Below are 15,763 nucleotides of genomic sequence, written 5' to 3'. Positions count from 1 at the left end.
GGAGAAAGATGCCCAGCAATGCCTGTGCCTGCCGCTTCCGAGCTGGATCTAGCCTGATTGATCAGATCTCTGCTGTCCGGTATGGTGGCCACTAGCCATAGATGGCTAATTCATCAAAGCCTCATTACTTAAAAGTAAATTAAATTTAAAAAGGAAAAAAGTTTAGATTAACTTTAAAAGCCACCCTAGCCACATCTGAAGCACTCGGCGGCCACATGTGGCCTGTGTCTAACAGGAAAAGCACAGACACAGACGTGCCTGTCAGCGCAGCCTGCTCTGCCGGACAGCGCGCTGCTGCAGGGCCTGCGACGCTGCGGGGTGTCTGCTGGTGTCAGGGGCCCTGGGCAAGCTCTCTGTGTCCTGGTGGGGAGAGGGTGCCAGGCCCCAGCAGGGGGAGGGCCGAGGGAGGCCCGTTCTGGCTTCGGACCTGCAGACCAGCCCCTTAACCTCGCGGGCTCTGTTCCTTCGGTTTCAGAAGAGGTCTGGGCTCCAGGGTCCGAGCGCCTGGGCCTGGCCTCTCTGATCCTGTGGCTTTGCTCTCGTCCAGTACACAGCAGTCCCGGACCTCTACTTCGAGAACGCCATGCGCTTTTCCAACTTCTCCTGGAGGGTCACTGCCGACCAGCTCAGGAAAGCTCCCAACAGAGACCAGTGAGTCCGGCCTCGGGGAGGTGCTGGCTCCCGGCTCCCGGCACGTGGGGTGCTCTGGGCTGAGCTCACCTTTGTGGACCAGGTGCCGATATAACTGTCCTAAGGGCCCTCATCCACTTTCCGGACGAGGAGCCCAAGGATGAAGGAAGTGTTCCGAGGCAGGAGCTGGGGTCGGCCGGTCTGTGTGCCCCGGCGCCAGGCTGTTGGCAGAGTAGCCCGGCCTCGAGTGGAGCAGCCCTGGCATCACATCCCAGCACCACTTCTGCACTCGGAGCTGGTGTGACCACCGAGTGTGAGGACCTCTGCGGGGGTCGCACAGAGGAGGCCCTCTGCTAGGGCTAGTTTCCTCCAATTCCCCCCCAGCAGGAGCGGTGGATCCCAGGGCAGTTCCCCAGAGGCTGGGGAAGGTTCCACATAGGCCCCCCACAGCTGTGGGTCCCAAACCTTACTGCACATCAGGAGTCTCTGGGGAGTTTTTTTTTTTAAAGGCAGGTTTCTGCCCTGGCCGGTTAGAGCATCGGCTCATGGACCAAAGGGTTGCGGGTTCGATTCCCGGTCAAGGGCACATACCTCAGTTGCAGGTTCAATCCCTGGCCCTGGTTAGGGTGCATGCAGGAGTGAACCAATTGATGTGTCTCACATATTGATGCCCCCACCCCCTACTTCTTCTCTCCCTTCTATTTCTCTCTTAAAACATTAAAAAGTAAAAGAATAAAATAAAAGATAGCTTTCTGGCCTGTCCCCCAGACGTTCTTAAACCACCGTCACCCGGAGTGAGACCCGATATCTGTTGTTGTTTTAATAGTCTCCCCAGAAAACTCAGATGCAGTCAGCCCAGTACTAGTTCTCAGACTAATCTCCCCCTATGCCTAACACATTTTGCAGAATAAAGCTTACCAGGAGGCAAAAGCAACCTCGCTGTGCCTCTGGTGCCCCCTCGTGGACAGCAGGGCTTTGAGCATCTGTCTCTTCTAAGTTTCCCTTCTACAACCAGGGTGCCTCTAAAATGCACAAGAAGGCAGTCTTTTCTCTCCAGAATACGGCACAGGTACTGCCACAGGGTCTTGAATTTATCTGGTCTGTTATAATTAGGCTACAATTTTTCACTGAAGTGTCATTTCCTACCCCACTTATGTATTCATGATTATTTTAATACAAATACGATGTTTTCAGGTTCTCAGTCTCCTTTCATGGGGTGCCCCTTAACACATCTCCGTGGGGCTCCCCTGGAGAGACAGAGTGACCATCTAGACCAGGGGTGGGCAAACTTTCTGACTCGAGGGCCACAATGGGTTCTTAAATTGGACCGGAGGGCCGGAACAAAAGCATGGATGGAGTGTTTGTGTGAACTAATATAAATTCAAAGTAAACATCATTACGTAAAAGGGTACGGTCTTTTTTTTTTTTTTTTTTTAGTTTTATTCATTTCAAACGGGCAGATCTGGCCCGCGGGTCGTAGTTTGCCCACGGCTGCTCTAGGCCCTTAGAGAGAAAGTCCTTCCTGTCTCGCTCTGCTCCTCATGGTCCCCTCCCCTCCACACCAGAAACATCACCCAGGGCCCGAATGTTTCAGTACCAGATACCGTCGGGGTCCCTGCTACACTCTTTTACAAAACTATTGGACCCAGAGAGCTTTTTTATAAAAGTTACATCAGTTTTTATGCACATTTTATGGGGGGGGGAAACTTTTATAAGTGTAAGGAGGAAAAAAGAGGTATTGTTTTACTCTTTCAGATTTCTTAATGTCTCTGGCTTAATCATAGACATCTGGATTCTCATATCTGTTTCTTTATTACATACAATCTGGTTATGCAATCTAACTCTATATTATATTCAACCTATTACAGTGCATTGTTTTTTGAACTATATAAAGCAAATCTAGTCTCACACAGATATGTAGTTGGAAAGGGGGTATTGTAATAGTCTTTCCTCATACGAGGGCACATTCTTTATTGACATTAAACCAAGATTCATGAAGTGGTAATTTCTTAAAGGCTAATTGCCCTGTGGAATCAGAAACTATCTCCATGAACTTTTCAGACTTCATTATACTAAAAGCCATCCGTCTGTCTGGCACTTTGATCCATCTTTTACCCACCCGTGATTTTTAACATCACACATTGGTCGTTTGGAAAACAGTGACTCGCTGGGTTTCATATATCTTCCAAATAGTGACTTTGATGACACAATATCCAAAAAAACCCACATCTGATAGTAACACCACTGAGCTGCCGAGAAAAGCCTTTAAAGGTCGGGAAGCTGACTGAGACAAGCTTTCTAGGATTTTAATTTTTGCTTGAAACATCTAGTTATATTTTAACCTTGAATTTTTATTGTTGGCGTCAAATGGTGTCAGTTATTTTCCTCAAGGTGACAAGCTCATTTTATTCAGTTTCAAGAAAACGTCTGCCAAGTACCCACGTCTGAAATGTCAGTTTGTCAGTTGTCCTCTCGGGTACAGATGTGGTCACATAGTACTGAAGGTCTCGTACTCAAGGGTCTGGCTTTAATTAAATTGATGTGGCTACATCACTAACGATGTTCTTTTTTTTCCCTTTTTTTTTATTGATTTTTTTACAGAGAGGAAGGGAAAGGGATAGAGAGTCAGAAACATCTGTGAGAGAGAAACATCGATCAGCTGCCTCCCGCACACCTCCCACCAGGGATGTGCCCACAACCAAGGTACATGCCCTTGGCCAGAACCGAACCTGGGACCCTTCAGTCCACGGGCCAATGCTCTATCCACTGAGCCAAACCAGCTAGAGAAGATGTTTTTTAAAAAAATATATTTTTTATTAACTTTAGAGAGGAAGGGAGAGGGAAAGGGAGATAGAAACATCAATGATGAGAGACTCACTGATCGGCTGCCTCCTGCACATCCCACACTGGGGTTCGAGCCCGCAACCCAGGCATGTGCCCTGATCAGGAATGGAACTGTGACCTTCTGGTTCATAGGTAATGCTCAACCACTGAGCCACACCGGCCAGGCTCATATTCTTTGTAAGAGCCTCGGTGTTGCATTGTGGTGTGATGTTAGATTTAGCCGATCCCTTATTTATAGACATTTAGGTGTTTTCTGGTTTCCCTCTCAAAACCAGTGTTGCTGTGGATGTCCCTGTACTTGTGTGCGCTTGGGTCTGGGGTCAAGGGAATCCACATTTTCACGGCTCTTGATATCCTCCAGGTGGGCTGCCCCCCCCCCACCCCGTGCCCTCCCCCAGGCTGTCCTGACTTTTCATATGCATGTTGCTTGCAGGTGGAGCATGACCCCTCCCATGGTGAATGCTTACTACTCACCCACCAAGAACGAGATTGTGTTTCCGGCCGGAATCCTGCAGGCCCCGTTCTACACCCGCTCTTCACCCATGTACGGACGATGCTCCAGCTCAGCCCCGTGGCCCACAGCTGACCACACAATCAAACCGGTCTCACTGAGCACCCTTTGCCCCACTCACCAGGGAGCTTGGGACATTCAGAGAAGTTTCAGAGAGAACATACCCACTCCCTGGGCCTCCCTCCAGGGTCTCCTGGTTCTGGAAGCCCCTGCACAGCGGGAACTCGGGGGGATGTGCCTCTAATGGTGTTTTAGGGCAGTCACAGCCGGGGCTGGGAAGCTGAGGGTGCTGTCTCAGAAAGGTCCCTCGGGCTTCGCTTTGCCGACCAGGTGGCCCTTGGGCAAAGTGGTCGCACCGTTCCAGGCCTTGGTTAGCTCATCTATAGAGTCGGTTACTCACGCCTAACTCTTTGGCGATGACCAAAGAGGACAGCGCAGTTCTGCGGAGCATCTAGCCCAGTGCTTGGCACCCAGTGGGCACAGGCTGGCCACACCCGACACACCCAGCTTCTGACTGGCATCAGGCTCAGGCTGCGGCCATGTCCCCGCAGAGCACTGTGGGCCTCTGCTGTGTCTCCAGGCCTGGGAAGCAGTGATCCACGCCCCCCCCCCCACCCCCGCCCCCGTGGCATCACTCTCACCTTCGTGTCCTCCCCTCCAGGGCCTTAAATTTTGGCGGCATCGGTGTCGTCGTGGGCCACGAGCTGACTCATGCTTTTGATGATCAAGGTATGAGTTCCTTGGGGTTCCCTTCAGCTTCCTGGCCCCACTGATTCTGCTTTTGCTTCCTTCACTTCTAAGGGTCTTACTTAGCTGTGAGACAGAGGAGCTGGCTTCAAATCCTCCTGCCGATTGCATGAACTGTAGCGAGTCCCATCGTTTCTCCGGGCCTCTGTTTCCTTGTCTGTAAAATGGGCATGATGGTGACTGTGAGGACCTGTCAGGCGCACCGTGGAGCACCCTGCTCCTGGAAGGTGTCCGGTCCTCGGGGGTGGGTAGTGAGTGGGAGCGTACACTTGTCCACTGTTCCAGAGACTTCTCTGGTCAGACCACAGCCAAAGGAGTTGAGGTTTCCCTCCTCACCAACTAACATTCAGAATCCTCCTCATTGCCTCTTGCCTGGGGGACCCCAAGGCCAAGAAGGAGGAGGCAGGGCCTCGGGGGCTGTGGCTCAGGGTCAGAGGCCCTCAGCAGCCTTGACAGCGAGTCCACTGAAACTTTGGACATGCTCGTCCTTTGCCTGGATCACCTTCCTCCATCCCCCGCCCCCACCCGGATTGGTTCATTCGCCCAGCTCTTTAGGCTCAGCGGCACATCTCCCCAGCTCAGGGTGGCAGATGGGAGGAGAGGTGCAGCAGCAGCAACAGGTCCCAGTCCGCCGCCTCCTCCCCTTGACCTGGCGCTTCCCTCCACCCCTGCAGGACGGGAGTATGACAAGGACGGGAACCTCCGGCCCTGGTGGAAGAACTCGTCTGTGGAGGCTTTCAAGCGGCAGACCGAGTGCATGGTGCAGCAGTACGGCAACTACAGCGTGAATGGGGAGCCGGTGAACGGCCGGCACACCCTCGGGGAGAACATCGCAGATAACGGGGGCCTCAAGGCAGCCTATCGGGTAAGAGGGCCGCTCCCCACACACAGCCTGGGCTGCCCAGGTCTGGGTCATTGCAGACGAGCTGGGGCCAGCTGTAGTGGCCCTGTGAGCCTCCATTCCCTCATCTGTGAAATAGGTGTGGTGAGGACTCATGGAGAGGGTGTCTGTGAAGGCACCTGGCACAGAGCTGGGCACATGTTAGGGTTTCTGCTCTTGAGTCCAGCCCGACAGAGAGAGTCAGGAAAGGGCTTGGCTGGACCCGCCGAAGTCCTGCCTATTTCCTATGCAGGGGTGGCCGCCACTAATTCAGGCAGCAGCAGGCCCAGAAGGAAGGGCAGGGACCCTGGCCATAGAGCCAGATCCGGACTGAGTCCTGGTTCTGGAGTAAGTCGCCTGACCTCTGAGCCTCGGGGTGCTTGGCTGAACCCTGTGTCCGTGGGGTGTGACACGTGACAGCTGGGACAGGGCCTGATCCAGAGTGTCGTTCAGGAATGGAAGCTGATTGGGTGGGAGAGACAACAGGCCATGGGAGAAAAGGAGGAGGCATTTATCAGAGAGCGACCGCTTCCTCACCAGGTAGAAAGAACAGAAATACTAAGAGGTGCCGTTTACTTAGGCCTTACCATGTACCCCCACACCTTTACAAGTAGGTCTCACAGCCCCCACTTTGCAGTTGAGGAAACAGCCCAGAAACATTCGGTGGCTTGTGTGACGTGCACTGGTCAGTGACTAGGTATCGCAGGCCTTCCCCCACCGTGTGGATTGTTGTGGACACTGGAGTTTCTGTGGCAAGACACAGGAGTCCCGCTCTCATAAAGTCACAATTTTAGTGGGACAGGGAGGGGACAGAAAGGCCATACCCACCGGAACAAATAAGATCATTTCAAGTAGAGCTCCGTAATCAAGGACAGTGGGGAGCGTGGTCAGGAGCTGACATTTGAACTGAGGCCTAAACGATGAGGAAGAGGCAGGGAAAGAAGAGTGAGTGCAGGGCCCACAAGATGGACACACAGCTGAGAAAGTTCAAGGGCAGGAGAGGAGGTGGGTGGAGGGAGAGCAGGGCCGAGTGGGGGAGGTGAGGTTGGAGGAGCAGCTGGGCCCAGAGCAAGGAGCTTGGGTGTTATTCTGGTTACCGTGGGTTTCGCTGCCTGGTTTTTAAATAGAGGAATGACATGGGCCAATTCATCCTCTAAAACAGAGGTCAGCAAACCTACAGACTGTTGGCCACACGCAGCCCTCAGCCGGGTTTTGTAAATATTGGGGGGCTGCGGCCAGGCCCATCCATCTCCACGTTGTCTGTGGCCGCTTTCACGCCACGGGGGCAGGACTGAGGGGTGGCAACAGAGACCAGTCACCCTCCTGAGCTGAAACTGTTCACTCTCTGGCCCTTCACAGAAAAAGTCTGCCAACCCCTGTTTTATAAGGATGGCTTACGTTGCCGTGTCGGGGCGGGGAGGGTTGGAATTGGACTGGTTTGAGTCAGGGAGACTAGTTAGAAAGCTGTGTGAGGTTGTCCAGGCCCGAAATGGGATGGAGCAATGGGAAGTGTGAGAAGTGGTCAGATTTGGGGTATTTGCTTTGGTTGGAAGAAGAATCAGAGGAGTTCTGGGGTTTGGGCCTCAATACCACTTTGTGCGTGTGTGTGTGTGTGTGTGTGTGTGTGTGTGTGTGTGTGTACCCTTTCCTTCTGCCTGTGCTGTGTTAAGTTGGAGATGCATGTTGGAGGTCCAGCTGAGTCCGTTGAATATACCAAGGCTGCACTGGAGGGCCTTTGGCATGGAGATGGTATTTAAAGCCACGGGGTTGGATGCGCTCGTCTCAGAATGAGCGCAGGGAAAGGAACCGGCACCCCTAGGCTGAGCTGGGCCGTCAGAGCTGACGCCAGAGCCCAGAAACCAGCTGTCGGCTAGAACTTCCGAGATCTCCCGCGCTGGCCCCTCCGCTGCCGCCCTGCCTGCTCGTGTCCTGGGAGCCTGAACTGTGTCCTCTCCTCCCAGGCCTACCGGAACTGGGTGAAGCGGAATGGGCCCGAGCAGACGCTGCCCACCCTGGGGCTCACCAACGACCAGCTCTTCTTCCTGGGGTTCGCGCAGGTGAGTTCATTAGGAAAAAGCCAAACGCGGGCATCTCACCGTTCCGGGGGCTCTGAGAGCCTAAGGCAAGCTCCCCCCCGATGGAGAACCCCCCAGTCCACTGAACCGCCCCGGGGCAGCTGCCCTGTGAGAGGCGAGCTTCCTCTCACGGGAGAGATTCAGGAGGGACGGGCCAGGCGTGCTAGCAAAGGCATTGCTGCCTCCGGTAGAAAGGACAAGGTGACCACTAAGGGTCCTTCTGGTTCTGGGTTCCAGAAATTTCTTTTTTTTTTAATTTTTTTTTTTTATTGTCTAAAGTTTTACATATGTCTCCTTTTCCCCCAATTGACACCCTGCCTCCCCCCCAACCCCCACCCCTGCCCAGCCATTCCCACCCTGGGCAAGCCCCCACGACCCCAGTGTCTGTGTCCACTGGTTATGCTAATATGCATGCATACAAGACCTTTGGTGACTCTCTAACCCCCAGAAGTTTCTTAAACTCAGTATGCCCCCGGTTGTCCTGGAGCCGGCACTCAGCGTAGAGCCTTCCGTTGGCACTCAGAGCTGCCAGGCCATTAGGCAGTTGTTCTGTCTGGGAAGTGAGTGACGTGGACTCAATCCGAGGTTTTCCAAATGGTTTGGGGGCCGAATCCTCTGTTCAGATGAAATCTAGCACAGATGCCCGGCATGGACAGGAGCACAGCAGGAGGCACTGCCGTAGAGGATGCTGGCACAGGGGACACACCAGTCCATTGTTTCTTTCTCGGCCACTTGGCTGACCCCCGGGGCTCCTAGAACCAGGTGGGGGCTCATTGCTCTGCTGTTGTACATGGAGCAGTCCGGCCGCCTCCGGACCCCGCAGTGACCCGGCCTCTCCCTTGTTGCCCTCACAAAGGTCTGGTGCTCCGTCCGCACGCCCGAGAGCACCCACGAGGGGCTCATCACGGATCCCCACAGCCCCTCCCGCTTCCGGGTCATCGGCTCCGTCTCCAACTCCAAGGAGTTCTCGGAACACTTCCACTGCCCGCTGGGCTCACCCATGAACCCGCATCACAAGTGTGAAGTCTGGTGAGGGGCGAAGACAGCGAGCCACGACGGAAGCGGGGCGGGGCTGAGGATGGCCCGCAGGGTGGAGCCCACAGCTGCCCCCTCCGTCCAGTGCCTAGGGTGCCACCAGCCCCTCTGGCCGCCCAGGCCCCCGCCCCCGCACTGGAGGGTTTTCAGCCGGAACTGGGCCTGTGATGGGGGTTCTCGGCATAACCCGAGATTCGATCCCCTGCGGAGACCCTGTCACCCCAGCAGCGCCTGCACCAACTCTGAAGGGCATTTGGGTGTCAGGCTGGTGGCTCGCCAGGCCTGGGCCCCATGCTGACAAGGGCAGTGGGCACAGCCCCACGCCCACATCCAGCACCAGATATACCACTGTGTCAAATGCTTTAAATATATATTTTTGGGGAAACTATTTTTTAAGCATTGTGGAATACACTGGAAATCTTCAGGGAAATAATGCATCTAAAACACATTTTCTTTTTTTTAAGGAAAGGCTTGGTATATTTATTATGTTCTGTTTTTCTAAATAACCTGTGGACAAGGGAAGCCCCACTGATCTACCCCTCTCTCTGCCTCACTGGCTGCAAGGCTGAGCCGGGGCAGCGACCCCTGGGCCCTTGAGCAGGTCTTCAGCCCTTGGAGTATATGGTTTCCGCCTCCATCGCCTGGTGTAGGGAGGAGAGGCCTGGGGGCCAGCCAGGAAGGGGCCAGCTCGGGGGGGCCCAGCTCATGAGCACTACCCCTCTTAGCGTACCTGATCTGTCCCCAGAGCCCGACAGCGGGAACCCCAGCGAGGAAGGTCTGATCCCCAAGTCGCAGCAGGGGACTGACAGCTGTAGCAGCATGAGGCCGGGGCAGGGCCCTCAAACCCAGTCCGGTGCCCAAACACCTGGATCTGGACCACAGGCCTCTGTGACCCTCCGCCCCCCATCAGATGTGCTCTTCTTGTCCCTCTTTTGTCGCCCCCCCACCCCCCCACCCCCGTCTGTCCTGGGGGCCGTGGCCTCTCCAGCATCCCCACCCCAGAGGAGGAAAAGGAAATAGCCTTCCTCCCCACAGGCCCCAGACCCACCCTGAGCTCCGTCCTCCACCGGCTGGGCCTGGCTCCCGGCCACAGCCCCGCCCTCTGTTCTCTGGTGCCTTATCGGAGGCTGTGACCCTGGGCGCACCCCAAGGAGGCAGCCCTCACCCCCAGGGTCCCTTGGCCTCCTCAGTGAAGCCCCCAAGTGTCCTGACTGGAACACAAGGCCATACCCCCTCCTCCCAGTGCCCGCAGAGCTGCTTCACACCAGCACTGAGCTCTGCCTACAGGTCAGTGTGCCGGGTCCGGGACAGGAACCCCTGAACTTGCCCCAAGCGCCGTCATACCCTCAGCCCCTTGGGTTGAATCCAGACAATCCTTGTATCTATTTGGACTCCTTCTTGGGAAATGCTTTCAGCCGTGGGAGGCTGGGGGGGGGGTCCCCCAACCCGGTCAGGCTGGCCTGTGGTGTCGGGGAGCAGGAATATTGTCCCCTCCCTGAGGCCACAGTTCAGAAGCCCCCCAGGTGGAGCTCATGGGAGCCCCACTCTGGCCCTCTGGGGAAGCAGTGCCTGTGACGGAGGCAGGAGCAGCCAGTGCCCCCCGTGGTTCTCCCACCTCCACAGCCCAGGCCGCCTGGCAGGCCCCGCTCTTCCACGCACTTGCCTGGCCCGGGAGGCCAGGTCGTCCTTGCCCAGCAGAAGCCACAGCTCAGCCACTGCCTCGCCCACCTTCAGATCGGCCCCAGAGCTGGTTTCTAGCCCCTCAAGCAGCAGGCCCGGGAGCCAGACAGGAGCTAGAGCAGGCTGTCCCAGTCCTGGTGCCCCCCTGCCCTCCAGCCTTCCCTGTGAGTCCAGTGTCTGTCAGCACCAAGGACTGGGACCTCCCGGCGGAAGCAGGTGTCCTAGAGCCGAGGGTCCAGCCAGAGGGACTGTCATTTGCACCCGTTGCTCCCTGGTGCACTGTGAGTGGCAGGGGGCGGGGGAGGGCACAGGGAGGAGGCCCTGGCCCTGAAGCCCAGGGAGCCCTTGGGCTGGCTTGTCTGCAGGTACACGGACGTGGGTTTGGGCTGGGAATCTGGTTTTTGTATTCTTAACGTCTTGTGCCACTGTAGTTCTGGTGTGGCACTATTGTAATTGAAATAAAGTACTTGTACCGTGGGCCACGTGACTGAGTGTGTGACTTCTCAGGGTGGCGTGTGATCTGTGGGCTATGGGAGGGCACGGGCACCCTGCCCCCCCCCCCCCCCCCCCCGCCCGCAGTGTCATCAAGGCCAGCTGCACCTCCTCCCGGAGCAGAAGCCTCGGATCCTGCCACACAGGCTGAAGGTTCAAGAGGGCGGCATTTTTTTTTTTCCTGTTTCCCAAAGACCAAGTGAACGGGCTCCTTCCGCTTCCCTGCTATGGAGCCCCCCCTCCTACCCCTTCCTCTTCCTCCTCCCTTGTTAGCAATAGACCTTCCCATAGCTCATGCATGTCCCTGGCCTGGCCCTGAGGGGTTTACCCTGCAGTTAGGAATTGGAAACACTTGTAAGATGCAACCTGAGAACCACTGGGAACTGTGTGCGACCTGTCATAGTGCCTGTGGGTAAAGGGGGCGCAGAGGCCCTGTCCGGGTGGAGGAGCCGCGGAAGGAGGGAGGGATGAGAGAAGGTTCTAAACGTGAAAGAATTTGGTTCAATAATTGCTCCACTGAGAAATGGGTGAGACCTTTACAAAGAAAACTGTAAGACTTGACTGGAGAACATTAAAGAGAAGCTGAATAAATGCAGAAGAATACCCCGATCATGGACGGAAAGGCTCCATACCACAAAAGATGTCATTCCCCCAAATTAATCTGTCATTTCAATGTCCTCTCGGCCAACATTCTGAGTTCATTTTTCACGGGACTCGAAAAGCTGATGCACCTGGGAGAGAAAATGCGCCATGGCCAGCTGAGACCATTTTGAGAAAGAACCATGAGGGAGCCGGCCTTTTCAAACTGTCATAAGGCTGCAGGGAACGATGTAGCCGGAGCTGGCGTGCGCACAGAGACATTGAACAGCTGGCAGAGATCAGAGAACCAGAAACCATTCTCGGGGGCGGGGGGGGGGGGGGCGGCTTCGTGTAGGATCAAGGGAGCCCTTCGAATCAGCTGAGAAATGAAGAACCATTAAATGAGTGGTGTTAGGATATCCACGTGGGAAAAGAAAAAGAATCTAGATCCTGCCCCCCTCACACAGTTCTCACACACGTAGTTCACAACAATAAATTCCACATATCCTAGGGAACTAACCATGTGAAAACCATAGAAGTCTCATAACATACAGGGTGAGGCAAAAGTAGGTTACAGTTTTGGGTGCATGAAATTCTTGCGTTATTTATTAACTATTGTATTATTTTCCATATGAATAACTGTAACCTGTATCACAGAACGTGTTAAAACTATGAGTAGGCAAACCTGTCTTTAAGAAAACATAAATGAAAGGAAAAAATGTGAAAGATTACTACATCTCACAACATCAAAACTTAATGCTTTTCTACCCAAAGCTATCTACAGATTCAATGCAATGCCCAGCAAAATACCAACAGCATTTTTCACAGATGTAAAACAAATAATGCTAAAATTTATACAGAACCGCAAAAGACCCCAAATACCCAAAGCGATATTGAAAACGAACAAAATTGGAGGTATGCTACCCAATATCAAACAATACTGCAAGGCTATAGCAGCAAATTGATGCTCCTCAGATAGGAGGGGACTTGGGGAGCTGGGTAGAAAAGATAAGGGGATTAAGAAGTACAAATTGCCAGTTACAAAAATAGAAAGATGGAAAGTACAGCATAAGAAATATAGTCAATCTATATATATAAAAGGCCAATACACTAAGTGTCCATCTGACTGGTCGCTATGACACCCACTGACCACCAGGGGGCAGGAGCTGCTGAGCTGCAGTGACTTGGCAGTGGTGGTTTCAGGTGATGCACCCTCAAACCAGAGAGGAGGGAGCCCAATTCCTCGAAGGGCCGCATGATTCCAAATTCAGCCGTGGGTTATGTTGTTGCTGGGGTACTGTTGGCCCCAAATCTGGTTTACTGCATGCTTGCATTTGTGTTCCACACTCTGTATGACAGCAACTTTGTAGAGTGTCTTCTCGCACTCCGGAACCCCCCGGGGGATGTTGGAGAGCTGGTTTTGGCCCAATCCCTGAAGGCCAGGCTGAGGGACCCCACCTGCCAGAGGGATCCACTCACTCTGAAGACACCCTTTAAGCCACGGTGGCACCTCAGGTGCGGCCAGCCTGGGAGGGACCACAGAAGGTTGGCTCCAGGGTGTGTCTGGCCCATCTCGCCCAGTCCCACCCTGCTGGCCACCTTCTAATTAATTTTTCAACGTGCACGAATCCGTGCACCAGGTCACTAGTATTGTAATAACTGTACAGTGTCAGCTAGGTACTAGACTTACTGGGGTGATCATAAGGCATATAAATGTAATCACTGTTGTATAGCTGAAACTAATAAAATATTGTATGTTAGTTATTGAAAATGTCAAAAATAATCTAAAAAAACAATTCTTTTGTAAAGAGGATACAGTGAGTAAAATTAAAAGACAAGTGACAGAAGAGAGAAAAATGAAATGCAACATACTGAGCTAACAATCCAGGATGTACTGGGGGGGGGGAAAGGTGAAAGAGAGAGCAAAATATTTAAACAGACTATCCAGAGAAGAAGAAATACAAAAAAGACAAAAGAAAAAATTTCAAAAAGATGATCTCACTAATAATATGAGCAATATATTTAAAACCACAATGAGGTAATATTTTTCACCCATCAGATTGGCAAAAATGATGAAGTTTGGTATTTTGTTGCTGAGGATGTAGGAAACCGGGCACTGTCACCCACTGCCAGGACTAATTTGATAGTTTACTGCATTTAAAGGGCATTTACCAGGACCCCCATGCTGGGAGGAAAATGCTGTCTTCCTAATTTCTTGACTCGCCTCCTCCCCCCTTTTCTCTTAAGCCTCCTCTCCATCACTGTCCGAGCACACAGGCTTGCAGCTGCACACACGGGGAGTTCTGTTGGAATTTGAGTTATTTCTCTACTTCAGGTAATTTCAGGTTCATGTGTGGTTTTATTTCCTCTCTTTGTTGATTTACATTCATGGCTTGATTCCCAGTACGGGCACATGCCTGGGTGGTGGGCTCGATCCCCAGTGGGGGGCATGCAGGAGGCAGCCAATCAGTGATTCTCTCTTATCATTATTTGATGTTTCTCTCTCCCTCTCCCTTCCTCTCTGAAATCAATAAAAAAAAAAATTTTTTTTAAAACGAGACATTGTGAAAACTGGTAAAGGGGCGTGGCGAACTCAGACAGGCTTGGACGAAGTCACTCTCGGGCTGTCCAGCACCGAAGGCTGAAATAGTGAACACTGGTGGGCATAGCGGTTCCCAGCAGCACCAGCAACAGGGGAGAGTCTGGAAAGTGTGGACAGGGCAGCCTTGGAGAAGCACTGATTCTTGGGGAGAACCAGTTTTATAGTGTAAAGGTGATACCCTTGTAGATGTGGCAGTGAAGGGAAAGAAGGAAAAATTAAGAATCGTAAGGAACAGCCGGACAGACAGCAGAGGGCGCACTTGTGTGGGGAGTCTTGTCCGTGAATGAACGGAACCAGAAAAGGCAGATCACATGCATTCAAAACTTCTGTTAGAAAAGAAAAGAAATGCAATTCAGAGCATCTCAACTGATAAAAATTCTCACTCAAAAAATCAAGCATAAAGCTGAAGAAAACTGCAAGACAAAAATTGATAATATATCCGGACACAAAGAAAACATTAACAGGTTCCACAATGTGAAATCAATGCTCTCTTACCAAATGCAATATAATTGGACATTGAAAACAAACCAAGCCCAGCCAGCATGGCTCAGTGATTGAGCATCGACCTATGAACCATGAAGTCACAGTTTGATTCCTGGTCAGGGGTTACGGACTCAATCCCCATGGTGGGGCATGCAGGAGGCAAGTGATTCTCATCATTGATGTTTCTTTCTCTCTCTCCCTCTCCTTTCCTCAATGAAAATGCATTTTTAAAAAAAAAGAAAAAAGAAAGAAAAGAAAAAGAGCCCTGACCGGTTTGGCTCAGTGGATAGAGCGTCGGCCTGCGGACTGAAGGGTCCCAGGTTCGATTCCAGTCAAGGGCATGTGCCTTGGTTGCGGGCACATCCCCAGTAGGGGGCGTGCAGGAGGCAGCTGATGGATGTTTCTCTCTCATGGATGTTTCTAGCTCTCTAGCCCTCTCCCTGTAAAAAATCAATAAAATATATAAAAAAGAAAAGAAAAAGAAATGTTGAGAACCTACTATGTGTTAGGAATTGTGCTAGGTGCCGGGAATATAGCATTGAAGGTCAAGAAATTGCAGTTGTAAAGAGCACTCTACACCCAGAGGTGCAGGGGAATGCAGAAGTGTCATGAGGAAGTCCCCTTGAGCTGAGGCTTGAAGACTAAGCAGGAACTTGCTAAGTGAAGGGCAGGGAAGAGCGCACCAGGCAAAGGAAACAGCACACGGTAGGGACAGCTGCGTTAGGGAGAAGCTTGAACAGAGAAACAAGCAACTGGCAGGTCAGTGAGGCTGGAGATGAGGAAGAAGGAGGGCGTAGAGTCAGAAAGAGAGAAAGGCAGGCAGTGGCCACTGGCAGAGTCCTTTGGGCCTTAAAGAGGACTGACTGGGCTTTATCCTCAAATCAATGGGAAGCCATTGGTGAGTATACGCTGGGAAGTGACATTGATCAGCTTTGGGCTCTTAAAAAGAGGTTCTGCTGCCTGTGCAGAGAATGGATTGCAGGAGGGCTGGCGTGGAAGCGGGAAGATCAGTCAGGACGCAGAAAAAAAAGGGGAGCATGGCACATCGGGGGCAGAAGGGAGCCTGCACGGGGCCCCGTGTACCATTTCCATTTCCTTCCAGAGCACGGAGGGCAAAAACCCACACTGGGGAGGGAGTTTGCTAGGAGTTCCAGCAAGTCGGTTCTTTCTAGTTTTAAGATATGTCCACCCGAGGGCGCAAAACC

General features: G+C 52.8%; 1 protein-coding gene across 7 annotated transcripts in view; it reads left to right on the top strand.

Annotated features, from left to right (window-relative positions):
• The window catches only part of ECE1 (endothelin converting enzyme 1), a 99,914-nt gene extending 89,034 nt beyond the window's left edge, over positions 1-10,880 (top strand). For all 7 annotated transcript variants that reach the window (XM_036347315.1, XM_036347311.1, XM_036347314.1 and 4 more), the window contains 6 exons: positions 548-651; positions 3,908-4,018; positions 4,647-4,714; positions 5,407-5,597; positions 7,574-7,669; positions 8,544-10,880. In XM_036347315.1, the coding sequence (XP_036203208.1) occupies positions 548-651; positions 3,908-4,018; positions 4,647-4,714; positions 5,407-5,597; positions 7,574-7,669; positions 8,544-8,720 (747 nt within the window). In that variant the 3' untranslated portion in view covers positions 8,721-10,880. The remainder of the gene's footprint in view (positions 1-547; positions 652-3,907; positions 4,019-4,646; positions 4,715-5,406; positions 5,598-7,573; positions 7,670-8,543) is intronic.
• Positions 10,881-15,763: the final 4,883 nt, after the last annotated feature.

This window comes from Myotis myotis, unplaced genomic scaffold, assembly GCF_014108235.1.
Source record: "Myotis myotis isolate mMyoMyo1 unplaced genomic scaffold, mMyoMyo1.p scaffold_m19_p_2, whole genome shotgun sequence".
NCBI lineage: Eukaryota > Metazoa > Chordata > Mammalia > Chiroptera > Vespertilionidae > Myotis > Myotis myotis.
The sequence above is the reverse complement of the archived record's forward strand: the minus strand, read 5'-3'. Positions and strand labels throughout refer to the sequence as shown.